General features: G+C 39.3%; 2 protein-coding genes across 8 annotated transcripts in view; one reads left to right on the forward strand and one right to left on the reverse strand.

Moving 5' to 3' along the window:
- Positions 1 to 17,314, forward strand: part of NEMP2 (nuclear envelope integral membrane protein 2) — a 127,133-nt gene extending 109,819 nt beyond the window's left edge. For 2 of the 3 annotated variants that reach the window (XM_035007524.1, XM_035007522.1), the window contains 7 exons: positions 1,059 to 1,290; positions 1,417 to 1,489; positions 2,597 to 2,690; positions 3,505 to 3,619; positions 5,449 to 5,674; positions 8,652 to 8,828; positions 9,500 to 12,697. In XM_035007524.1, the coding sequence (XP_034863415.1) occupies positions 1,059 to 1,290; positions 1,417 to 1,489; positions 2,597 to 2,690; positions 3,505 to 3,619; positions 5,449 to 5,674; positions 8,652 to 8,828; positions 9,500 to 9,623 (1,041 nt within the window). In that variant the 3' untranslated portion in view covers positions 9,624 to 12,697. Of the gene's footprint in view, positions 1 to 1,058; positions 1,291 to 1,416; positions 1,490 to 2,596; positions 2,691 to 3,504; positions 3,620 to 5,448; positions 5,675 to 8,651; positions 8,829 to 9,499; positions 12,698 to 17,118 lie in introns of those variants that run through there. The other variant, XM_035007523.1, reaches the window with a different exon arrangement.
- The window catches only part of MFSD6 (major facilitator superfamily domain containing 6), a 68,881-nt gene continuing 58,083 nt past the window's right edge, over positions 16,658 to 27,455 (reverse strand). For 4 of the 5 annotated variants that reach the window (XM_035007512.1, XM_035007510.1, XM_035007511.1 and 1 more), the window contains 4 exons: positions 23,341 to 23,502; positions 22,339 to 22,437; positions 20,718 to 20,998; positions 18,579 to 18,782 (listed from right to left, as the gene is read on the reverse strand). In XM_035007512.1, coding sequence (XP_034863403.1) covers positions 18,579 to 18,782; positions 20,718 to 20,998; positions 22,339 to 22,437; positions 23,341 to 23,502 — 746 coding nt within the window. Of the gene's footprint in view, positions 18,783 to 20,717; positions 20,999 to 22,338; positions 22,438 to 23,340; positions 23,503 to 27,455 lie in introns of all 5 variants that reach the window. The other variant, XM_035007513.1, reaches the window with a different exon arrangement.

Genomic DNA, 27,455 nt, shown 5'->3' on the forward strand with positions numbered 1-27,455 from the left:
GCTGGATAAGAAGGGGCTAAGGACATCAAAGGGGTGAGGAGCAGGGGAAAAATGCTTGATCCATGGTGGGTCAAAGGCTTCCTGGGTTCAGGGTCCTATAAGGGGCATGTTGGAAAGGTAGGAGTTGGTGGTCAGCCAGTGGGATGCATGAAACAACCTGTAGAGGGCCTGTAGTTTGGTAATGACAAGGTCCAGGGTGTGGCCATGGGAGTGATTAGCTGAGGTCGGGCAGAGGACAAGACTACAAGAGGAGAGGAGTTCAAGATGCTGAGAGTCAGAGTATAGGAAGGAGTTTGGTGTATATATTGTGCATATTGAATCCCTGAGAAGTATGACAGGAAATAGAGAGAGAGAGCAATAGTGAGCCAGGAGCTAACATCCAAGAGAAATGAGGGTAGGTAGTGGGTTATATCACCTGATGCCCGAGATTCAGAGCTGGTGATCTCACTCCCCTTTTCTGGCTCACCTTACTCTTGAACAAAGAAGAGTATGAATAGAGAGGGACAGACAAAGGCAGCAGCACAATTGTCATTTAATGATCACTGACTGGATTGTCACTGTCTGCTTGGTACTGTAGCCAGTACTTTGTTGTGAGATTTGAATAGGACCCGTGGTTGGATTCTTCTTCAGAGGGCATGGGGAGAGAAGCCTGAATTACATATGCGCAGCTGATCCAGAGGAAGTGCTTTTTCTCAAACACAGTAGACAATGGTAGAGATAATAAACCCCATTATAAACCAAGTAGTTTGCCACCTGTTACTTTCTGCCATCCTTTTTCCCATGTCCCTTGGCCACACGACTTGCTAGAAGAGGGAGTTAAATCACCTACAACTCGGGGGAAGAAACATCCACTTTGCAAAGTCTCTGCGCTGCTCCAGTATGTTCAAACTAAACACAAACCTGTAGGTCCATCGCTGGGATCCCTGGAATTGTGTACATCTGACTGTCTGTTCTTTACTCTGTTATCTCGGGCTTTCTTTACTCCTCTGCTCATGATTTTAAGGAGCTTATGAGAAGGAGCTTATGTGTTTATAGATTTGTTTGTTCTTATTTTATAGGTGAAAATTACCAGTTCAGGCCTGCTCAATATTGTATATATCACAGAAAGACGTAATTGTCAGTATCCAGAAACCGTTCTATCTTTTATCAAATGTATGATTCATAATTTTTGGACACCAAAGGAGTCTAATGAAATAACCATAATCATCAATCCATATGGAGAGACCATGTGCTTTTCTGTGAAGCCTGTGAGGAAGATATTTGTCTATACAATTAGTGTGAATCGAAACAGTAAGTCTTTTTCTGATTTTCTGGATTGAGTTTTTCTGGAGTGACATTTCAATAAATTGACTTTTCTCTTTTTTCACTAACTACATTGACACAAAATCTTTGTTGTGTGTGTCTTTTTTACTCCAGTTGTAGATTTCAAACTCTTCCTTGTGTTTGTGGCAGGCATTTTCCTCTTCTTTTATGCAAAGACATTGAGTCAGTAAGTATCCATTTTTACTTTCTTAATTTTGTGAATTATCATTTATCCTTTTAAAAAGAGGATAGGACAATTTTGACCCTATGCTAAATATTTCCGTACTAGCTTGTAGTTCTTGCTTTAGGTTTTACAAACAATAGGTCTGAAGATAGTGCTTGAAAGGCCTTTAAAAACTAGTAACAGTACACATGATATGTATGTATATATTACAGAGTGCTTTTACATGCATTATTTTGTTATGTATTAATATGCATTTTTAAAATTTGATCCTCTTAACAATTATGTAAGCTCTGTATTATTGTTCTCATTTTATATATGAGAAAACCAACATTCATCATCACATGACTAGTTCTTGCTAGGGCTGAGATTTATACTCAGGTTTTCTGATGCCAGATGCCTTGCTCTCTCTATTAGATTCAAGCTGTCTCCAAGATTTGTGGCTCTGATACAGAAGGTTGAATTTAACAAGTATCTGACTCTTGGATAAACATATTATCCTGATATTTTGTGTATTACAACTTCTCTCATGAAAAAGGAGTCTTTTTCCAGTAATATTTTACTTCTTAGCTTGCTATTCTTAACATTGTTCATCTTTCTCGTAGTATAATTAAGTGTGTTTAATGTAATCTGTGGCCTTTAGAAACCCAATGTTAGTTACATAGCCTGAAGAGTAACACTTGGACTCAGAGGAACTAGGCTGCAAGCCTGAATCCTCCAGTTGGCAGATACTCACTTGGGGATGGTCTTTAACTTTTTGGTGCCTTTGTTTTCTCCTCTGTGAAACTTAGACATGGATAGCTGGTTCACAGGGCTGTTGTGAATGCATGCAGACCAGCATCTGCTACATGTTAGGTGCTCACTAATTCCTCTTGCATCAGATTCTAAACATAGAAGGTAACTCAGACATTTTGTTTTAAGTTAGTGGCAAGCTGTTTACCATAAACTTCAAGTACAGGCTTCATTTTTTAAGAGTATAGGATGTAATTAAAGCTACCTTCTGAGTTTTTCTCCTTAGTATTCTTTATGGCTACTGTCGTCAGGTCAAACATGGTTTTAATACTGAAAGTGCTGCTTAGCATTTAAATGGCTTTTATCTGCTTGTCTTGACAGAAGTCCTATTTTCTTTTACTCTTCTGGGACCGTGCTAGGTGTTCTAATGACCTTAGTCTTTGTCCTGCTGCTGGTGAAAAGGTTTATTCCTAAGGTAGGCATACTGTGTATAAATGAATAAAAGAGGGAAACCATGATCTCATAGAAATGAAAAATTGATCAAAGTTAATTCACATTGATTGTGACAGTTCCTAATTCAGACTGTATTTCTGCGTTGTATAAACTGACTTTAAAATGTATCTTTTTCTAGAGATTCCATTTTTATTTGTTATTATATATACCCTAAAGTAAGTATTAAGTTTTGATGATAATTTTTTTGAGACCCTTTTACTTTTGGGTAATACAGTTTTCTTATGAGTGGCAGGGGACTGACATATGCTGAGTAGAAATTTGTCTTGTCTTAGCAGAGCTGAGGAATATTGTGATGCTGAACCATCAAGGCCTTGAATACCTGCACTGCTACATCTGGGGATTTCTTCATTATTATTAGTTCCCGAAACACCTTTAATGAAAGAGAGCTCTGCACTTAGTTGAGGATAAATATTAGTTCATGATGATGATGTTGCAGATACTCTGATTAAAGCTTGCAACACCGGCATTATTTTGAGATAAATTTCTTCTTTGAAACAGTGCTTTTCCAACTTTAATGTACTGAGGATCCTATTGAAATGCAGATTCTGACTCAGACTCTGCCATGGGGCCTGAGAGTCTGCATTCCAGCAAGCTCCCAGGTGATGCTGATGCTGCTGGTTCATGGACCATAACTTCAACAAGACTCTAGAGAGTATCTTGAATTGACTTCAATGCAATTTGATGTAGAAGTTTCTAATACAAAGGGTTTATTTGTTTACTCCTATTTTTGTGAGTGAATGAACCAAAAACTGTCATTTATTTTCTTCCACACACAGTATAGCACCTTTGGGGCTCTAATGGTTGGTTGTTGGTTTGCTTCAGTTTATTTTGTGTGCCGATTGATGGAGGATCTGAAGTGGCAATGGCATGAAAACAGAATATATATATTAGGTAGGTAATTTTTTAAAAATATGTCCTATTATTGGTAAAGCTGAAAAGTACAACTGGAGACCTTCTTTGAAAATGTTTCTCTCTGGCATCTAAATTTTCCTTTTGAACTAAGGAGAAGTGCTGTTAAAAATATTTTATTTTATTCCCACAGTTGATGATTTCAGTTCATTAGATCTCATTTTAGACTGTTTTCCCTATGACATCTTTCTTTTTCTGTACTAATGATCAAAAGAGCACAAAAGTATTTGTCTCTTTTGACTGCTTTTATGCTATTGAATTGTGGTTAAGCTCTAACCAGATCTAACTTGTAATGAAAAAATTTCTCTGAAATGTGGCTCTTTCTTTTTCTTAATGTACTCAGCATGAAAGGTGAGAAGTTCTAAATATAAATGACTAATGAAAACTTGAATTTTCAGAAACAGGCTATTAAGAAACCACTTGTTCTTATTTCATGTAACCAAAAACAACTTTTTAAAATTATTTATTTGTTTTAATTGGGAAATAATGGAGAATGGGAGGATCAGTTTTCTCCTAACCCCTTAGCACCAAATTTTTCACAGAAGTCCACCCACCCAAAACAAAAGCAATCAATTTTTTGTTTTCCTTGAAGATTTTGTCTTTAGCTCACTCTCCTTTTTTTGATTAAAAAAATGTTTTTTAAAGATTTATTTATTTATTTGAGAGAGAAAGAGAACGTGCACAGGCAGGGGGAGGGGCAGAGGCAAGAGAGAAATCCTTAAGCAGACTCTCTCTGAGCACGCAGCTGGACAGGGGACTCAACTGCGGAGCTCCATCCCAGGACCCTGAGATCATGACCTGAGCCGAAATCAAGAGTTGCCCGCTTAACCAACTGAGCCACCCAGGCGCCCCTATGATAAAGTATTTTTAAATAAATTATAGATATCATGGTATGTTCCCCTAACTACTTCAATAAGCATCTCTAAAAAACAAGAGCATTTTCCTCTATAGTTAAATAACTGTTAAATCTAAAAAAATAATAATTACATAAATTACTCAGGTCATGTTTAGATTTAATAGGCGTCCTTGATGGTTGGTCTGTATAAGGGTAGATATAGTCCAGAACCATATTTTGCATCTACTATGTCTTGTAAGTCTTTTATAATCCATAACAATTCCTTTTTTCATCATAGCGATATGCTGAAAAGACCAATCTAGTTGTCTTATAGAGTGTCCCACTTTCTGGATTTCTCTGATTACTCTTTTGCAGTATAATTTAACTTGCTCCTCTCTCCCCTGTATTTTCTGAACTGGAAATTAGACCTTGAGGCTTGCTTAGATATGAATGAAACACTTTCGGTGGAATACATAAGAGGAGATGTGCGTTTCACATTGGATCCCAGCAGGAGATGCAGAATATCTCATTACCCCACTGTTGTTAGTGCAGAAACTGAGCACTGCACTAGCGGGTGCAGCCTGATCCCTCCACTATAAAATTGTATTTTCCTTTTTTAGCTAGAAAGTAAAAATAAAAAATAGAGTTTGTAGCCAACTGTGACATATGCTGAGGCTTAAATCCTGACCAAAGCAACCATGATAACATTTGTCCAACTAGGACTCTGGACTAAAAAACAGATATATATCATAATAATTTATTATTAAATATCCTTAATTATTATGGAAGGCAGTGTAGTATCTCACATGGAAGGAATAACTATCCCTCTATGTGTTTTTCAATCTTACTTCTTCAGAAAAAGAAGTCCTAAATATGAAGGCTCTCTGATACGTTATTAGCTTAAGTCAAGGCTGTGCCAGGATTTTTCATACAACTTTTCAAGTTCAAATTTTCAAGTTCTTCTGCTTTTTTACAGGCTATGTCCTAACGGTGGGATTTCTCAGCTTTGCTCTTTGTTATAAACACGGACCCCTTGTTGACGAAAGGAATGTAAATCTTCTGACGTGGACACTGCGGCTCCTCGCCCTGCTCCTGATCTATTGTGGGGTCACCGTGCCCCAGTACTCATATGCACTTATGATCCTCATCCTGTCCTCCAGGAGTCTGCACTACCCATTGAAAGCATTCAGTTATATGAGGTGGTGCGTATCTTTTTTGCCTTGTAAATTGGACATTTTGAGCTCTGATTTTATTTACTGTTTTGGTAAGTTTCTTGCACGTGTCATATTTTGTCTCATAATTAACTACATTTCATCTGGAGATTTGAGAGAGGAGGAGGAAAGAGAACGTAAGCATCGAATCCCATCTCCATTTCTAGTCTTCATTAATCTTTCAGAAGACTTCCCCCAATTACTAGGTAATTACAGCTCACCCAGAATTCACTGAAATCAGTGGCGCACTCTGGGTTGCCTAAAATTTCTACTTTCATTCTACATTTCCTTTCATTAGGGCCCAAGATTGCTTTAAAGGTATTTGTTGTGCTTATGAAATAGAGGTAGAAAAATAATTGAAAGGTATTATTTATGTTTAGGACTTTTTTTTAGGTTTTAAGTTAAGGCTTGAGCCCTTTAAAAATACAGAAAGAGAAATGAGGTAACTTCTATTGCCACAGCTTTATTATGTCTCTCCTTAGTCATTGAGTTGAACACCTGTTTTTGTGTCGGGTGCACAAACGAAGGGGATAGTTTCTTCCCTTGGTGTGTACTTGTTGAGACAGCAGCATACGTTTCTGTATCTTTGAAGTGTTAAGATGTACCTGTTCAGGGACTGTGGCACACGGAGTTCAGGAGAGTTCCTGAAGAAGAAATTACTAGGCTGAATCTTCGTGAATTAAAACAGCCAGGTGAATAAATGTGGAAAGGACTTTCCTGACAGGGAGAAGGCCCAGTCTGGTAGCATCATGAGGCTGGTGAGCAAGGTGGGCGTCAGCAAGGTTGTGGAGGCATCACAGGCTGTGTTAAGGAATCTAGTCTGATCCTGTACATAGTGGAGGCCAGAAGCCATTATGCATTTCAGTCAGCATTCTCTGCCTGCTGCTTAGACTGGAGTTATAAATCCGGTTGCTTGGGGCTGGTACTGAGTGGGTGATGCTGAGCAGGGGTAAGGCAGTGGGGCCATCATGAGGACTGTGGGAACTTCTATAGCGCAGCCTCATCAGAAAGGGGGCAGTCACTACTCAGCTTGAGCTGATTGTTGCCATGTAGGAATATGGGCCCTGCCTTGCCAGATCTTCTGTTTTTTGTTTGGTTTTTTTTGTTTTGTTTTTTAGAAAAGCTAGGAATATGGATTTGAATGTGAATTGTTATTATTTTTAAATATTGGTAACTAATCTGAAAGTAAAAATACATTCAATAGTCAAGATCAAAGCAGAGACCATGAACCTCCCTGGGTGGCAGGATGTGGCCCAACTGCCTTCTGGCACCGTAACTGCGTCACAGTGTTAAAAACGTACCAGTGACAGGACAGGGCCCTTGTGCAGAGAATGTTGGCAAGGCTGAGAGGCAGCAGGGCTGGGTCAGAGCGGCTGCTGTTACCAAAGAGCTCTCTGCCCTGAGAGGCCAACGGTGACTGGGATTACCAGAGGTCCCTCTGCTAGGAGGAGACTGGCCAGTCCACATCTCCCAGGCCTCCGGCCCTTCGCCAAGCTTGTGGCTTGAGGAACCCAAGATAGAATTTGGGCCTCTTTGCCTTTAAACATCCAGCTGCCCTGCCAGATGTAAAGTGTGTTCTGTTATCTGCATGATGGTCCTTCTGTGCACTTGCTGTGCATTCTGTTAACATGAACTTAATACAATGTTTTGTAACTTCCTTAGCTTTTCATTTTGCTAGTGAATAATTACACGAAGAACAACAGGAAAAAACAGGAACATATAGGTTAAGTAACAAACCAGAGAAATAATACCTTGATTTGTATAGTATTTTAGTTTTACAAAGAGCTGTTTGAATATATCCTAGTATATGGTAGCTACTCTCTTAATTGTCCTTGTTGAACTCTCACTATAGGCCACTAACTGTGCTAAACACTTTACATAAAATATCTCACTTAATCCCTACAGTGACCTCATGAGGTAGATGTTATTGCTTTCACTTTGTTCATATGAGCAAAGTGAGGCTCAGAACCATTAAGGAAATGCCTCAGTTGACAACTCAGTGGATAAACCTCAAAGCCAGGACTGTGTCCCAGTCTTCTGTGCAGAGACCAGAGGTTTTCCTCTAGGGAGACCAGGCTAGGTATTCAGAAAAGGAGAAGGAAATAATGTCAGTGGTACCCCAGTCTGACTCCTCACCACCACACAATCTTTAAAAGTTTAAAGGTTTTTCAGGTCCCAACCCTCAAGAGAATATATGTTTAAACCACCTTCTGGTAATTCTTATACTCATTTAGGTTTGGGAATCTCTGGTTAAATTAAATTTTAAACCACCCAAGAATATTTTTAAAAACTCATTGATAAATGTAACATATGTGTTAATACCTTATCATCATTGCCATTTTTATGAGATTCTTCTCTTTAGGACTTTTCCTGATTAGAAAAAAAAATTCCAGTATGAGCCCCTTAGCATGTAGCAAAGGAGGAGTTATAAATGATTGTACATAAACCATCCTTGTACAATAATTACTCCTCCTCTCTAGGATTAGTCAGAATCTCCACCACTAGGTGGAGGTGATATCCCACGAATCCTCCCTTCTTTTTTTTTTGGGCTAGCAACTAAGTGGTAATTGATTCTACCAGGTCTCCGCATCTCAAAGAATTGCTTCCATTAGTGCCCAAGATAATGAGCAGACCAAGCATAAAAGAGCCAGACTTTTAATGGTCTGATTGTGCAATTAAAAATCACTGAGAAGAGAAATACAATTAATATGTCTATCAGAAATTGAGCGTCAAATTCCTAGGAACATAATTTAGGAAGGTCCAGGAAGAAAGGAAATGTACTGTTCGGCCCAGACTGTGCATGTTCTATATACTTCAGTGGCGCTAAGAACCATGAGAGTACGGTGTGATATCAAGGAAGTTAAGTATTACTGTTCATTTCTAAGAAATGATTTTTTATAAATCTTAAGGTTTGAATAGAGCAGTCAAATATGACCAGGAATCTAGCAAACCATGCCACATGTTTTAGGAAAATGAAGAAATGGTTTACATCAGAAAAGCTGGTGGTTAAGTATCTTACTGAAGACGAGTACAGGGAACAGGCGGATATGGAAACGAACAGTGCCCTGGAGGGGCTGCGCCACGCCTGCCGCAGGCCTGACTTCCCCGCGTGGTTGGTCGTCTCCAGACTCCAGGCTCCCAACAAGTAAGCCCTGCTCAGCTGCTTGGACCAAACGTGGGTTAGAATGAGTGTGAAAATACTGTGGTAGTTTGTTGCACGTACTTCAGACTAGGAACAATGTGGAGGCTGTCGGAGGGTCTGCTTTTTCTTCAGTGCTCTGACTTGCAGAGAACTGCTAATGTCAGGACAGATACTTACCTGACGTGTTTGATAGGGAAGGTCAGAAAGATCACTTACAGGTGGGAAGTTACCGCTATGGAAGATCTTTTCAAAGTTTATCAAGAAAGACATCTTTGCCCCAACATCTTTTTCCTTACTTCTTTGCCTTCGTCATAGCTTTATCCAAATAACAGTGCCCTCAAATTAAACATTGAAGGGGGAAAGTATTGACATACTGAAATGACAAATGAATAATGAATCAAATAAAAAAGAGAGAAGGAATTAGAAAACAGGAGTGGGTATGTTTGGCAGCACTCGGTGCTTGTAAGTCTGCTGCTTCTCTGTTCTTTCCCTGAATATCTCTAGAAGGATCACATAAGCCGTTGTATTTTTACATCCAGTGTATAAATGCTGTTCTCTATTGCCATAAGTCAAATTTAATTAAAGAGGATAAATAGCAAGAGAACATGTTATCTTCCAAATAAACCTTTCTGTGATAACATTAACTTTATTTAAAACAAAAAAATACTTATTAGATTTGCAGACTTTGTTCTTGGAGGAAGCCACTTGTCACCTGAAGAAATTAGTCTTCATGAAGAGCAATATGGCTTTGGGGGTGCCTTCTTGGAAGAGCAGCTGTTTAACCTGAGGACTGCCTGATGACCGCCTGTACATTGACTTCATTCTGGACAAGGAAATGGGTTAAGGGCAAGGGTCCTATTAACATTGGGCAGAACTCTTCTAGGGAACAGTGGCAAAAGCATTTACTATGGGAAGGAGTCATACTGGAAAGGAAAACTAAACTATATTGAAGATAACTTTTCATTCTTTGTGAGTTCTGCTACTTATTGTACTATAGGTAGCCATCAAGGTTCTGTGAGAGTCATTACCACTTTCCTTGAATGAAGATTTTCATTAGGAACAGGGGAATCATGTTGATCTTCAAGGAGCCAGTTAACACAAACATCTGCCTTGTCAACACCAGGACATTAAATCTTCTCTTAACCCTCAGAACTTGTGTCAAAAGACGATATTGCTCTTCCTACATGTTATCAGTATAATTGCTGGAAGAGATCTGAGATACGCTGGACCAGTGTATCCAAAGTATAATCCCCAGGATGCTAATAAGTGCTAGTCAGTAAAGGGATTCTGAGGTCATCTAAGATTGAGACAAAGTTAAACAAATGTACTGTAGGACTTCTCAGAGCCGTTAATAATACTAATGCACATTGTGAATCTCCTAAAGAGAAATTGTATGCAGCAGTTTCTGACTTAATTTGACCACAGAACCCTTTTTCATGAGATTAATACTCCTTAGAACAATTTGGAAAATACTAATGATGGCAGAATTGAGGTTTGGGGAGGTTAAATAACTTGTCCATAACTACGAAGCTATTAGAGGCTGCACTGGGACTAGAACTCCAATCCTAGTGTTTCCTACAACTCAGGGTTGTAGGAAACAACCTTCAGAGGTGAGCCCAGAGGCCATCTCCCGACAGCCTTGGGTTTCACCATATTGGTGACTTTTTTATTTTTTAATAATGGACAATTAGCTATTTGATAACTATGATAGAGAAGCATTTCCTAAGGTTATATTTTAAAGCTTGATAAGATTTTTATAGACATGTATAAAAATTAGAAATGAGAATTCTGTAGTTTTTTGTATGTTGAAATTGAAGACATTTAACTTTTTGTGACATTTTGAGTTGACTCGTCCATTTTTTAAAATTGAGTTATATATATTTGTAACAGTTTCCTACAAAACAGATTTGTGATCTTTCTTCAGAGAACATATCCTTTTTTTCTTAATTCTCCAGAGTGAAATGAGGGACTGACTATGAACACTGACCCTGGGGAAAGAAGGCCAAACATAAAAGCTGAGAAAAGATGTGAACACAGCAAAACAATCCAAGGGTTAAGATGTGCTAAATTGATTCACTTTAAGAAACATAAACATAAAGAAAAAATAGTCTTTTTTTGCTGTGGTGGGTTTTTTATGCCTCTATTCTTTAAGAATGAGGACTCTCCTTTTACTAGAAGAAAGGATACAGAGGAAGGACACATAGAGAATTTAGGAGCTGCTTTCCTGAGCCAAGTTCAGTAGAGTGTTTCTGAATTGTTGAATAAGAGCATGGTTACCGTTTGGAACTTTCTATGTTGATTTTCACATGATATTTCCTCTTTGAAACGGTGTGTCAGTGTTTTACAAGTTTCTCTTTTGGCTAGGTACCTTTTAATATTAGGAGCTTTGCAATTTTTTGTGAAATGCATGAAATTCAATCTGTGCTTTCACATAGACTGATTTCAAATACCAAAGAATCTTCCATTCACATTTATGATGATTGTGATGATGATGTTTTGTAAGTATAAATGGTTCTAATGTCACTTTGTTACAGTTTAATCTGATTTTTTAATAATTAAATTTATTGCTGATATAAATGTATCAGATGTGTTAATGCTTGTGCTCACCACATTCACCTCCCAGGAGGTGGTTTTTGACAGAATGTGTGAATAACATGTGATCAGTCAGCTGGAGTTCCCAGGGGCTGTCCCAGCCAGACCCCCTAGGGCTTACCTATGCCAGGTTGAAGAGGTGCTGACTGCAGAAGGAAGCAGCACCTCATGGGTCAAGCTAACCATCACAATGAAAGCAAAAAAACAAGATTGTTCCGGGATACTGTTTTTCATGTTTATTTTTAGAGGAAATCATGGATTTGTCAGTTTCTGTTATGTGAGAACTGTGAGAAGCTGAACAATTACAAGCATTACTTGTGATACATTTGGTGTGTTTCTGTTGTGTTCATTTGATTTGGGGTTTATTATAGAGCTTTATTACAGTTCTAATCCCCATGATGACTCCCATAGGAGATCTTTTTTCTCTTCTTCCCCCTCTTCCTTTATCTTTTTCTCCCCCTTCCCCCCCGTTATTTATTTAAAGGCCTTTCAACTGTGTAAATGATCATTCAGTAAAATGGCTCTGCCCTTCACAGGTGGTTGAAAGTTGGCCTCGTGCTTCCTATCGCCATAGGTGTGCAATTATAGAGCATAGCTGAACCCTTTGTGTTACTGCCTATGCAAGATGCCTCATAAAAGCTCACTGTTGTTAGCAAGTGGGGACTATTTGACACTAAAATGTGTGGGTGAGATTTAGCGTAGGTGGCCATGCTTAATTGTATCATTCAAATGTTATTTTTAAAGGTTTTAAAACACATTTTACGTATCACAAAAAATGCTTTGTGAATTGGTTGTACAATTTGCCAATAATACTAAGGGCTGAATTAGAGGGGAGTGTCCATCTGATGTTTAGGATAATATTTGAATTTATGACCTTTTTTTTTAATCTAGAAATTTCAGATTTTAAGAGGCTTGGAATAGATGATGGATGATCAATATATCTAAACATGTGGGTGAACTAAGACCCCTGCAGTTGTGTCAGGAAAAGAAAAAGGATTATTCTGTGTGTGATTATTTCCCAGTTAGAGAAGTAGAATTTTTAAAATCAGCTTTTTTGGTCCAGCTGCTATGCATAGATAATGGATGTAGCATTTTAAAGAAGCCTGCCGTAAGACAGAGGTGTTTGTAGGTGACCCCAGGAGTAAGCTGCCTTTGAGAGACCCCCCAGTAGGTGATAGGACATTGATGAATTAACCACGTGGGTGTGAATTTTGACCTTATTGATCAGAACCCTGATTTTTGTCATTGCAATTAGCCAATTCATATAGTCTATTTAGTGATTCACAGCCAAAAATAAAACCAGCATAAGGATTAAAAACACTTGAATTGCTAAAACCAGCAGATTCTCTCCCAGAAGACCCCTATGAGGGGTCAAATGGTGGTAAGAAGGTTGCTTGAGCAGAAAGAGAACAAAGGAAGTTTGTTATATAATTCACATGTTTAATGTCACCAGACCAAAGTCTAATGCAACCACCTCAGTGGGGCTACTGTTGCTAATGTGATGAGGTACTCAATCTATTGGCAAAGACCACCCTTCCTTTATGTAGGCCCTACCAGCTTTTCCTTTCTGTGATTGTTTTTGTAATTTTTTTGTCATTGACCAGCCATTCAGATATGTTGTTAAAATCTGCAGTCTTTCTCTGGCCTACGAGTCTAGTTACCTTTTTCAGGTAACTAGATGCTTATTTTTGCTATGACCCCTGAATGTGATACCTTAATAGGTCACCGGAGATTTGGGTTGAGTGTGTATCTACTAGGATAAATCTTGGAAAACACATTCAGTCGGGTAGCTGCTTTTTGTTTCTTTTTAAGTTGTTTGGGGGAATCTGTTTACTTTTTAGATTTGGTCCATTTTCCAGCAAGGCAGTAATCAAAAGGAGAAAGGGGAGGAGTACCAGGATTTATTAGCCATCTATCAAGTGCTATACTAGGCCCTTTCTATGCCTCTTCATTTGGACTTCTAATCACTGTTTAGCATTGTTTCCATTTTTCAACTGAGGACAGATTCAGAGAAGGTTGCTAGAGGACATAGTAGCTGAAGTGGTAGAATGAGAATGTGAGCCTTAGTGTGTCAGGGCCTGGGCCTTTGTGTTGCCTTTACTGCCATCTTTAAAAAGCTGAGTTAGTCGAGTAAGTGACTCCATGGCTAATCAGCTGAAGAGATGACTACATCTGATGTTAGGCGCGTGCCAGCTCTGGGGCAATGGACCGATTCTCCTGCCTTCCATCAACCACAAACCAGTACTTTTGTACACTAAAAATAAATGAGAATTAAGTTGAGTAGCACTGATCGACATGTTCTTTTTCGAGACCCCCATTGATCTTTTCAGAGAACAAGAAGTTCCTGACCTTTTCAAAATACAAGTTTACAGTTGAAGAGAATAATATCCTCAGCTGACTATTTGGCAAAGAACAGGGTATGTAACTTGTTAAGTGCTTATAAAATTCTTGCTTACATTTTTTGACACCCCTTAGAAGAAAAAGAAATACTGAAACTGTAGAACAAATGTCTTATAACCCCTCCTATCTATGGCTCTTGCACACTATAGAATTGCCTTTGTTACTTGTTATTTTCCCCAGCTCTTCAATTTATATTTTGCTTAATTCTGTCTCTTAACTAAGATCTGCAAGCAACTTAATGATTATAATGCATGTTGGAACTGAATGCTTGCTGGGTGTAGGCAAACATTTGAACATAGCACTGTAGTTTGGGAGAATGTAGTATTACAGATTTAAATGTTAACAAACTAGTAAGAGAGCTAGGCCCTAGTTGGGGAAATGAGACCGCACTCCTCTTGCCATGGGCTGTGTGTCCCACAATGATGGCAGTATTTATACTGTGCGCTGTGTGTCAAGAACCTTATTTAAACCTCAGAACCACCTGTGAGGTAGATACTGTAATCACTGTAATTTTACAGAGGAGGGCTCTGAGGCGCAGAGAAGTTATGTATGTAAGTTCTCAATGGCAAAGCGGAGACTCAAATCCAGACTTGGGACTCCAGAACCTGAACTTCACTCCCAGCACTGTAAGGTTCCTGGGTTGCCATCTAAAATCTTCCTGGAGCCACAGTGGGGCAGGCGGTCCTGCATTAGCAACTGGAAGCAGATGCGAGCTGAGAGTTCAGCACCCCCTGGACTGGCTCATTTCTCCCCTAGTCTAGACATCAACATGTTTCCAGTTACTCTCGTAAGCCATAGTTTGTCCTGGCAGAAGGCCAATTACTTTCTGATTTGAGAGACCACTCCCCCTTTCTCTCACCCCTTTATTCTGTCCCCATCTCTCCACATCTGCTTGGTGGTTTGGAATGCTTGAGCCAGGTATTCCTAGAGCTTTGCTGAAATGGCACAGGAATGTTTTCGGGCTTCAGAAGTAGCTTCATCTTGTCCTCATGTATCAGAGGACAGAAGACCTTCTGAAAGGAAACTCACCTTTTACTTCCCTACAGTCAGCTCTCTTACAACATACCTCTTCTTCACAGAATAAGACAATGTTAGGGTCCAGTCTCTCACACTGAGATGAGAAAACTGAGGCCCAGAGATCGCCCCAAACTGATCTCTTCCTCTGTAACTACACTGTCCAGTCCACGAGCCTCATGTGGCTGTTTAAATTTCAGTAGGATGAGAAATCTAATTTCTTCAGGTTCACTGGCCACATTACAAGTGCTTAACAGCCGCCTCTGGCTGACGGCTACCATACCCGACAGTGCTCCTGGGTCCTGAATAGATCTGTCTGCTTGTCTTTCCTGACTCCTGTGACCCTGGCCTTCAGAGACCCTGCCAACCTCCCAAGTTTTCTCTACAAGGGTGCCAAACCATGCAGATCATCTCCAGAGTGTAAGGGATCTGACACTCACAATGAACAGAACACCAGGAGTTTGAAGGTACTGGATTTCTAGGCATCTGGGAGTATCTAGAAATCCTAATGGAAATACAACCACACACACATGTATCAGGCACACCTTCAGGCCAGGGCTGCTTTCTCACTTGTTCTACCACAACAGAAGCATGGAGTGGCCTCCCCACCTCCTGGGGTGGGGGAAGGCGCTGGTGGTCCTGAGCTTTGGCATCGGGTAGGTCTGAATTTGTGTCATTTGGATCCTGGCTTTGTGATGTTGGTCCCATGAGGTAAGCTCTGTTAGCTGCAGACTCCACCTATTCTAGGAGCTACTCCTATACTTTAAAATGGGGAAAGTGGGGGCACCTGGGTGGCTCAGTCATTAAGTGTCTACCTTCGGCTTAGGTCATGATCCCGGGGTCCTGGGATCGAGCCCGTGTCAGGCTCCCTGCTCAGCGGGAAGCCTCCTTCTCCGTCTCCCACTCCCCCTGCTTGTGTTCCTGCTCTCGCTATGTCTCTCTGTGAAAGAAATAAAATCTTAAAAAGTAAAATGGGGAAAGTGCTCTGTATATACCGCACTGGGTTTATTTTAAGGACAAAAAGAATCTCCTCAGCACACAGCCACCACTCAGTAACTGTGGATGTGGTTCTCCTTTTCCAAGATTCACTGCTTAACTCCAGATTGGCTTAGAGGAATACTGCTTAAGTAATGGTCCCCAGAGCACCAGCAGCCCCCGCCCTGCAGTAATGGATAAATGCAAATCAGGGAGGTGCTTAGCCAACCACTTCTGCGGCCCATGGCAGGATTAATAAGCCAGTAAAGCAGCATGTTCTTTCCTATGAATAACTTAGGCTTTTCGTGAGGTTTACTAGCTGGTGGATCTATGTGTATTCTAATCATCTAATATTCTACTTAAGGTTTTGAGTAATAGTTTAATAATTAGCAACTAACCTCTTTGGATCCATACAAGCTCAGCACTCAGCTAATTCACTTTTTCTACAGTCAGAAAGAATATGAAGTAAGACATGAAGACAGTGATTACATCAGCCCAGGCTTTGTGACAACTCGGGATTTCCAGGGAGTCAAGTGGGGTTATGAAATTCTCAAAATTTAATTTGAATCCATATTTTTTAAAGGGCGCCTGGCTGGCTCAGTCAGTAGAGCATGTGACTCTTGATCTCAGGCTCATGAGTTAAAGCCCCATGTTGGGCATGGAGCCTTCTTAAAAAGGAAATAAATACATAGAAAATTAAAAATATAAAATGTCAAATGGTGCTTTGGCGACAGTAAGAAAAAGTCAGGAAGTTCACAAACCCACGAAGGTGTCTGCCCTAAAAGTCTAGAAAGTACTACATTACTGAATCAGCTTTCATAGTAAATGTTCCATCACAAAGACCTGTTGAATTTGGTCACAGTTATTACAGAGTAAAGGGCTTTTATTTGTTTGGTCACATCTTTATCATTTAAGAAATTTTTAAAAATGATATTTATTTTTATTTCAACATGTCAACTGTGCATTTCCAAAACAGCAGGCTTTTCAAAGGAATAAATCAGAACTGTAAACACAAGACACAGTATAAGTTTTTGACTTCCTAGAGTCAGTTTCACAAATCCACATACTGTACATTCATAGGTGAGGTTCAGCCTGTCATCCATTTCTTTATTTCTATAATTACATAAGCATAATAAATACATCTGATTTTAAAGGTCACTTAAAATGAGTCATGATAATTTACAGTACAGTACGTTTTCAGTTCAAGTGCAAAAATAACTATTTGCTTAATTCTATTTCTTTCTGTTATTATATTTTTAAGCTGTGTTTTGTGGCAAAGCTAGACATCCAAGTATAGAATTTCTTCTCCCAGGTGCAGTATTGGGCAGAAGTATGGTGTCATGGAGAAGCCCTCAGTTTACAACTCATCCTGTCTAATCAGGGTCAGAGGTAAGGTGAGTTGCTCATTTTTAACTCTGTTCTTTCCTTTCCTCTCTCCTGTGCTCACTCACAGTCATTACACATACCATAATTGACCTTCATTCAGCTAAAGCAGCATTCCCTTTTCCACAGCCCTCCCCCAAGGCTTCCTCATAGCCTCAGTTTTTCATTTTTAGCAGCAGGCTTTATGCATGAATCACTCAGCCACAGTTCTGACTGTAGCTATGATATTTACAGTAGCAAACCCCTATCTGATCTGTCCAGTGTCCGACAGTATCTTCATGGAAAAGAATATACTGAGATTTGTTTTTTTAGTCATTGGAAAATATAGTTCTCATCCTTTCCATTCCTGGCTTCCTAGTCACCACCTTTTCCCCTCACCAAAAACAAAACAAAAACTTACGCATTGTGTAATTTTTAAAAATTGTATCCCTCTCCCAGGCACTTAAATCTTATACTGTTATTTGTAAATAGTACTGCTTAATTAAAGAAACCCCTAGGAATTCGGTAATTTTTTTTAAAATTCCATCAGCTACTTATAGCCCAAATCACTATAAAATTGTTAAACAGTGATCGAGGCTATTTACAGTATTGATTAATATTTAGTAAACCCTTGTCTGTCAAGCCATAGGATACTGAATTGGTTGGTTTATTTGAAATATTCCCTCCTCTGGTCTTAAAGCCCATTTAAAACAAAAGGCGTTTTAAAGCTCAGGTTAGTTTGCAGTAGTCAATACGGCTTTTGCTGCTCAAAGAATTGACTATTTTCATTATATACCATATACATATAAAAATATATTTGCTAGAGATATGCCAAGTTTCTGATGAAACTTTTTCCTTTTTTTTTTTAAACAAAAGCATATAAGCTAGTAACTTCTCTGGCTACTTTTTTAAATATGTCATGTAATTTTTTAAATAGTTCTCTTCAAGAGAAACAAAATTATAGATACATTTTATCTCTTCCCAGTTTGCGTTAAGAACCACGTAATTAGAATAAATAATCAGAAGAGGGAAATTGTGTCAGCATTCACCTTGAAACACTTCCTTCCCCTCCACTTACTTAGTGTAACTGCTGCTTTCAACCCTTACTGCACTGGCAAAGAAGTCCTACAGTCCTTAACCTAACCAACCGAAGAACTGGAAGTCTTCACCGAACTCCCATTCCCCTTCTGTGATTCCAGTGGGATTATGGAAAGTTTACCTGTTTCTGCCAGTATGTACTGTAGCTCCTGTGTATGTATGTGTGTTTCCATGTTGATGAGTTCAGGTATTTAGAAGCGTAAATAGTGCTATGCTTCTCAAGGTGAGGCATGTCTTAGGTTCAGGGAGCCTCTCCCTCTGTCCTGGCAGAGGAGCCTGGTTCCATGCAGGGTGTGAGATGAGTGGGAGCCCTCAGTGTCCCCCAGTGGCAGGCTGAGCCTGTTGGTCCTCGCTCTCCTCCACACGCTGGTCCACACTGGGGTGAGTGGGGCTGCTCTGCGTCTGAGATGCTGCTGCTTGAGGGGATGGCTGGTTTCTAGATGGGTCAGAGTGAGTCTCACATGGGACAGGCCGGACTCCACCAGCTAGAGAATTTTCCCGATTCTCATTGGTCCCCTGGAAGGAAAAAAAGAGAAGATGTTCTGTAGTCAGGGCTGCTTGCAAATATATCCAACATTTTTCATATGCCTTCAAGTAAGATACAAGAAACATGGGGAGATCATCCTGAAGTAACTTCAGGGAACAAATAATAGAGGAATAAAGATAGAATGTCTTACCTTTCATCTCCTTTCCTATGTGCAACTGCCAAAGCCGCATGAAAAACACAAACACTTTAAGCAGATGTATCTTGTGGATAAAGGAACATCACTACCAAAATGCCTGGTACTACTAAGAAAACAATTTACATCAGCAAATATTTACTGAGCCACCACCATTGTGACAAGTCACTGAGCAAGCAGCATGGAATTGAACAGAATTCAAGAGCTGGAAGCACCCGTCTGACAGAAAGTAAGGAAGGCATTCTTAGCCTCAGAGAAAAGCCAACAAAAGAATGTCCTGAAATTAAGGGTCCTGATGAATACTTGGGATTTAAAGTGTACACTACAAGTTAAGACAGAACATCTGTGTAAAAAAGGGGAATGGAAACAAGCACTTAGGTCACCAATAGTAAGTAACTGTGAGTCCACACATACTCCAGCATATCACCCCCGCCCCCAGTATGTCTGTAAAATGCTACATCGCCAGAGTCCTGATTGATACAAATCAGGAAACATGTTTTTTTAAAAACAGATTTTCCTCTGAATTAGTATACATCACTTCAAATAGCTGACCACCAAAGAAAAAGTTTTATTTCTGTGATCAATTCTAAAATGTAAAGAAATCTTAATATGATGACTTCTTATTTGTAAGAATAACTAAGCCATACCAGCCAGTTTTTATTAATCCTAACATGCCAGAAAAAAAAATGCAATGATAATATGTAGACCTAATAGGCTTCCGTGAAAATGAGGAGGAGTACCCAAAGTAATGAAAACACTACTATTCAAGCAGAAGATCTTATCCCTTCTTCTGCTTCACCTCGCTGCTTCGCATCCTTCATATGCTCCTTCCACCCCAAGACTCTTTTTTGACTGAGCAGGACATTCATGTGAGTTTATGATCTTGATAAATGAATAAGATCATGCATAGACCAGGATGCATTATGAGTATGGGAAGACTCAGATTTGGTTTAAATTATAGAAATATTACATGTTAGTTTACAAAGTCATGATAAATTTAATTAAGGAAGTTCAAATTTTCTAAAAAAGGAAATTATCCAAATTACTCTTTATTTTTGTCTTATGTGTTCTCTGAAGCTACTCTAGATATAGAGCTGACATGACTCATCAAGTAAAAGGATATGATTAATAGAAACAGGGAAGTAGACTCATTACTTTAGCTGAACTATTCATAGAAGTCACACTTGATCGTTTCCAAAGGCAGTAGATAGCTTTAGTTAACAGTTACCCATACTGTTTTATCAACATGATCTGACTACTCAGGAGAGACTGTATCTCTAGGGACGAGAAAAAAACACAATTTTTCATGTGAGGCCACCAGCAAAACAACACTCCCACTAATTTGAGTATTCCATTAGACTCATACAGTGGCTCAGGGTATTAATTCATCAGCTATTTACTGAAGTCCTATTATATATAAGGTCCTCACTAGAATTTCAGAATAACAGAGATTAATAAATAATGGTCTCCCGTGGCAAGAACCATATATTCTCACTGGAACTGGTATCTGTCAACACTGAAATTTTAAAGAAAAGTACAATTTCTTGGATTTATTTTCTTTCTTTCAAGAAATATCTTCTCTGTGAAGCCTTACTGAGCTCCATAAGGCAGAATTTTCCCTCTGTAGAACCTTGTATATACCTCTATAATGCACTTGTCACAGAATACTGAAATTATTTGTCTGCATGTTTGTTTTGCCCACCAGACCTTCCATAAATCTCGTTGAGTGAATAATTAACACAGCTGAGCCCACTTAAGGGAGTGCCTTTACCTGCAAAGGCTGTATCTCAGGAGCACGGTTGTCTCTTGTTAGCTGCATCATCTCTTTAATTTGGTAGAGTGCATAGACAAAAGTCACCCAGGGAGAGGAGCTGACCCCCCAAGCTGGCTTGTTCACATCCTCCTGTTCTTCCTGGTGCTTGGTTTTCCTGGGCGGAAGTCTGGGCTCAATGCGTGGCATGACATCCTCTGTCTGTTGCTGTACCAAGTCAATGGTTGCTATGGGAACAGGACTAGAGGGAACAGGAATCCTTTCTGCCAGCATTGTCTTGTCTGGAGAGAAAATCATGTTTAAATCACTTTTCAGAGTTTTCTACATATTTAAACAAACATAAAAATAAATAAGCAGACAATCCCATAAGCCCATTCTAGTGTACTTGGCCACATTAGTAAATTACTGTGTATCGAGGGCCTCTTGGTGCAAGTACTGAACAACAGATGTGATGTTTATCTTCCAGGATCTCTTTATAGGTATTAATAGATATTAACTTATATTTATTTATGAAGTGTATTCTTCATTACACTTAGATATAATTTAATCTGTGGGCATGGGTTATCGTGAATGTTGTCTTAGGCCCACTTACAGGACTGAGTTTTTAAAGATAAGCATAAAACCAGTAATAGCTGTTTTTATTGGCCTTTTACTGAAGGCATGGACTAACACTCTATAATCCATTTAAGATTTTTTAAAAAAGTGAGAAAAAAAAGTATTGGTCTTTCTTTCTGTATAACTTGTTAGCATTAAAATCTGCCTCTGGGGTTTTCTGTAACAAGCTAGTTTTTCCCTAAACAGAAAAAGGTGCTTGAGGCAAATGCTCCTTAAAGACTAGGACACCAGGGGCACCTGGGTGGCTCAGTAGGTTAAGGTTAAGTGTCTGCCTTCGGTTCAGGTCATGATCCCAGGGTTCCTGCATCAGGCTCCCTGCTCAGCCGGGAGTTTGCTTCTCCCTCTTCCTCTACCCCTTTCCCCTGCTCATGCGTGCTCTCTCTCTGTCTCTCTCAAATAAATAAATCTTTAAAAAGGAAAAAGAATAGGACACCAAAGAAGATGAGCCTTGTTCTGGGACCCAAGAGCTAAGCAAGACTGGTTGGTTTTCTTCATTAAAAAGAAAAAAGTTGATTCAACTTGTACATTATATTTGATATGACCTCCTTTCTACATGACAATTTTAATGAGGGTCATGCCTGGTTAAGGGAAAACTTCAAATTTAAGTTTTTAGATACTTTTTCCCAAATGAATGTAAAAGTATAACAATTAATAACACTCCCTATCCCTAGGAGTAAAATTGCTGTATAGGTTAAATGTATGTGATTTAAATTTGAAATCCCTTTAGAGTACCAGAGAAATTTAAAACCAGTTCTTCCCATACTACCTTGTACTACAAAACAAAACAAAAACATGAAAACCCCAAGCTACTTAAAATGACCAGCATTCGTTTCAACACAGAAGACAGTTTCTCTCTAGCAGTGGTACACATAAATTCATTGATACACACCACTCAGAAAATCTAGCCAGGCAGGTCTGTTACCACCTCTGGGTTTCTGAGGGGTACGTATAGAATTCTCCATGGCTTCAACCTTAGGAACCAGTAAGAGAGAATGGACAGGCTTACCTTCTTCCTCATCTGGTACTGCCAGCCACTGGATCAGGGCAAAAAGCAGGAGGATCACCAGGCAGGCCATGCCGATTCCTCGAAAGGTTGCAGCAGCCCCTGTGGAAACAAACAGAGCACTATACAGAGTAATTCCAGGAAATGCAGATAGGCTTCATCCAAAACTGTCAATGTGCCGAAGTTCAGGGCAAAGGCAGCAGGGCTTGGGATGAACCAGGGAACGATGACTAGTCAGTGGCTTCATACAGTGGACAACAGGCCTGGTAAGTGCCAGGAGCCCCCAGTGCTGGTACTGGATTGGTCATGCATCCAATTTTAAAACTACATTTACAACGGATTGTCTCTGAGTGCCTCTTACCATAAAACTCAGTGGTGCTCTCTTCTTCCTAAACACCCTTTACCTGTTAAACAGCCCTATTAATCAGTAGCTGGAACAGCAGAACTCGAATAGAGCTATAAATTCAGATACCCTCTGCCCACCTTGCATAGATGACTGAGCAGTCCAGATTCCTTGAGCAGGATAATCTCCTCTCCACGCCACCCCCTGTATTTCCGACAAGGGAGGCTGGACCGGGCAGACAGACTGTGTCATCAGAGATGCAGCGACATTACCAAAGGCAGCAAATAGCTACATTTTTCTGAAATAATGATGACTTTTCTTTCCTCTAGCATTACTATCAGCAGGTTTAGGGTACCTTGCTTCAAACCAAAAGCACAGGTGTTTCTTCATGTGCTTGGCTCCTCTGAGGTATCTGTGTAGCATCCCATTAGGTGTTTGTCACACAAGTGTGCACAGTTCCGGGGCTGGCTCTAATCATCGTAATGACTTAAGCATACTGCCTAACAACTACGACCGCCATGAAAGGGAGAAAGATAATATGAATCCTGGAGTTTGGCTTCCGGCAATCTTCAGTAATAATGTGAGTGTTTACTGAGGTGCTGCTGAAAAATTGTGTAAGTTCTCAACAAAGAAGAAAGGGAAAAGGAGAAAGCCATTCTTACCAAAATAATTGACTAATACGCCTCCGATCATGGCACCACAACCTCTCCCCAGACCCAGGTGAAGGCCCTGCAGGATGCCCTGAGCAGAGGTCCTCAGCTCAGGGGGAACAGCTGCACTGAGGTAAGAAATGCATGCTGCCCAGATGGCTGCGTGCGTCACTCCTGGAGAGGAAGAAGAGTGGGAGTGTCTGATGAGCATTCCTTAGTTTACTCTTTTTTGGAGTGCGAAATATTTACTTAATTACACACACATACATACTAAGGACATATACTTGATTTCTAGTAAAATATGCATAACAAAATTTACCATCTTAACCATTTTTAAGTGCATGGTTCAGTAGCATTAGGTACATTCAAAGTGGTATGCAACCATCCATCTCCAGAATTTTTTTTTTTTATCTCCCAAACTGAAACTCTGTACCCATTAAATAATAACTCTGCTTAGGCCCTGGAAACCGCCATTCCACTTTCTCTGTATCTGACTACTCTGGGTACCTCCTATAAGTGGAACCATTTATCAGTGGAATTGGCACTTGTCCTTTTGTGTCTGGCTTATTCACTTAGCATAATGTCCTCAGAGTTCATCTAAGTTGTAGCATGGGTCAGAATTTCCCTCCTTTTTAATATTCTCTTGCATGGATATAACACATTTTATTCATTCATCTGTTGATGGACATTCCAGTTGTTTCCTCCTTTTGGCTATTGTGAATCCTGCTGCTACGTGTATGGATGTTCAAGGATCTGCTTGAGTCCCTGCTGTCCGTTGTTTGGTATGTACACCAAAAGTGGAATTACTAGGTCATAGGCTGATACTATGTTCCACACTTTGAGGAGCTGCCTGCTTCCCACGGTCACTGTACCACTTTACATTCCCCTGAGAAATGCAAAAGAGGCAGTTCCAATTTCTCCACACCCTTCCCAGCACTTGTCATTTTTCATGTTTTTTTATAATAGCATTCCTAACAGGTATGAAGTGGTATCTCATTGTGGTTTTGATTTGCGTTCCCTAATGGCTAGTGATGCTGAAAATCTTTTTATATGTTCACTGGCTATTTATGTAACATCTTTGGAGAAATGTCTGTTCAAGTCCTTTGCCTATTTTTTTGAACTGGGTTGTTTGGGTTTTTTTTTTTTAAGATTTTTTTTATTTATTTATTTGAGACAGAGAGAATGAGAGACAGAGAGCACGAGAGGGAGGAGGGTCAGAGGGAGAAGCAGACTCCCCGCTGAGCAGGGAGCCCGATGCGGGACTCGATCCCGGGACTCCAGGATCATGACCTGAGCCGAAGGCAGTCGCTTAACCGACTGAGCCACCCAGGCGCCCCTGTTTGGGGGTTTTTGCTGTTGAGTTGTAGGAGTTCTTTATATATTTTGGGTTTTTAACCCCTTACTGGACACCCATTATGACTTAAGATTATTTCCAATTTTTTCCATTATAATTAGCACCATGATTAAAATTTCTAGAGATACAGCTTTTTACATATCTGAGATTATTTATCTGGCTATAATTCTACAAATAAGGTTACTGATTCAAAGGATATAATAATTTTTATGCCTTTTAATATATGGTTCCAATTTGTTTTCCAAAAGAGTGTAGAGACCATTTACAGTGCCTCAATACCCATTTTGTTATATTTTCACCATTTGTTGGGAGGGAGGGAAGGATAAAGGTAACAGATGAAAAATAATTTTGGTATAGCAACTGTGCACTGTCTGAATTTAAATCTTTTATTAGAGCACTGCTTTAAATGTAATAAAAAGATCCTGCCACAACAGGTTTTATAGCTAGAAGGGGTTAAGAAATCATCTGGTTCTGCCTAGATTAAGTCATGAGCTTGCTCCCTGAAAAATAATCTCATTTTGAGATAATAGCATTCATTACCTATGTTTTGAAAAATTAAACTATAAGATAAATATTCATTTAAGATTTAACCTGACATTAGTCTGCTTCTGACTGAAATGGAATAATGGACTGGGTTTGCCCTCCTTCTGAAACAAACAAAAACTGGACACAATATATGAAACAGTAGTTCCCAAGACACTGGACATCAAAACAAGGACAGTGATCTCTGATGGATGGGAAACAAATGAGGAGCCCTAGCTTACTGCCTGGTTAGAGTTTGAAAGCTGCAAGGCATAGAGGGGGAGCCACTGAGTTGAGGAGCAGCAGCCGACAGTCTGCAGAGACCATGGCTGCTAGAGTTCCAGAGAGGGCGGAGTACCAGGGAGGAGAGAGCTTTACAGAGAGATCCCACGGGCGTCGGCAGGTGGTCTCCCTCAAGTGCTCAGCAGAGTGTTGCAGCAAAAGCATGGGTACAGACTGTCCACAGCCAGGGAAAGAACCATCCAAACGCATTACAGAAAACAGTACTCAGAACCTACACAGGGCCAGGAAAAGTACCTGTTTCCACCAAACTGGAAAACTCATGATTCCTGGGATTGGGAGGGTACTCAAAAGGGCCTTGTGTTAGTATTATGACAGAATGAGAATTAGTCTGAACACTGCTTTGGTCCCACCTAAGGAATCTTCACAAGCAAAACCCTAAAGGATCATACTATTTCCAAATAATTTATCTGTATCCTAGTACAAAGCTCAAGAATATTTATAGAAATGCAAAAATATCCAGCACCCAACAAAGTAAAATTCACAATGTCTAGCATACAATTAAATTACCAGGGATGATCCTAAGTGGACCCAATAATGGAATAAACACTGTTTTTACTGGATACCTAGTTAAATAATAAATATAATTTTTATGAGGTTTATAGGTTTCAGTAATCATTTCAACTAGGTTATTTTTAACTAGAAAAATGGACTAGATGATTAGAAATAGTATGCATATTTAATTTCCACAGAAGTCAAATAAAGAATTTGCTTTATCTGACTAAACAATTGCAATACCTTAGATAATACCAGCTTTCTCAGAACTGAGAAAGCTGGGTAGTCTTTTTTTAAAAGATTTATTTATTTTAGAGAGAGAGAGCAAGCAGAGAGAAAGGGAGAGGGAGAGAGAGAATATCAAGCAGATTCCCCCTTGAGCGTGGAGCCTGACGCGGGGCTTGATCCTAGGACCCTGAGATCATGACCTGAGCAGAAATCAAGAGTTGGAAGCTCAACCAACTGAGCCACCCAGGCGCCCCCTAGAGTCTTAATTATAAATGTTGACACAGTAGTACACAGTGGAAATATTCTTAAATATTTCCCTTTATATTATTAAAGATGCTGCTAATTCCATTTCTTTTCAGATATGCATATTTCTTCATTAATAACACTAAGGAAAAAACTTAAATATTCTAAGAATTAAGATGAATGTATTCAAAATTAGATTAGTAAAATCCAACATAGATGTGGAAATCATTTCTTAAAGATGAATCATCAAAGATCTGAAACTACATTAAATGATTATAAATTAACGTTAATAGTGAAGCCAAATTGATCCTTATATCTGTGTGTGAGCAGTCAATTGCTGGATTTACAAGTAGACAAAGATGGGCCTATGTATTCATGTGACCAAAACAATAACATATTTTTGTTATAATTCCAGGTCAAATATAATTCCAACAGTAAAGAGAGTTTCTTTTTCTTCAAAATTCTAAGGATTTTCTAAAACATTGAGTCTTCTAAGATAATTAAAGCATCTTCCAGAAGGATGACTTAAGTCAGGATTCTTATTAAAGATTCTAAACTATTCTTAGAATTTTGGGGCTAGTATTATGTGGCAGTTGTAAAAGATTCTCTGTAGTCAGATTTCTAGAGTTTCCTTACTGCTTTTTGGGACTAATTAGATAATTGGGAACTACATTCCTTAAAGCAACTCAGAGCATTAGCTGAAGGAAAATATAGTAAAGCATACAGTAAAAAATTTTCTTTGGTACCAAAAGCAAAAGAATGAAAGCCACTCTGCCTCTATGCTCCAATATTCTCCAGGGCAGATGTAGAATTAAAAATTGGTTTCTCTGAGATCCCTTATTTCAAAATATGTAAATACAAGAATCCATACTACTTCCTAGAAAAGAAACTAGCAAAACTGAAAAATCCCATGAAACTTCTAGTAATATTAGTTATCTGAAACTCTTGCCAGTGTTTTTACTACAGTTCTGGTCCTCTAATTTTA

Source organism: Mirounga leonina, unplaced genomic scaffold (assembly GCF_011800145.1).
Source record: "Mirounga leonina isolate KUSES-001 unplaced genomic scaffold, KU_Mleo_1.0 Mir_151, whole genome shotgun sequence".
NCBI classification, from domain to species: Eukaryota; Metazoa; Chordata; class Mammalia; order Carnivora; family Phocidae; genus Mirounga; species Mirounga leonina.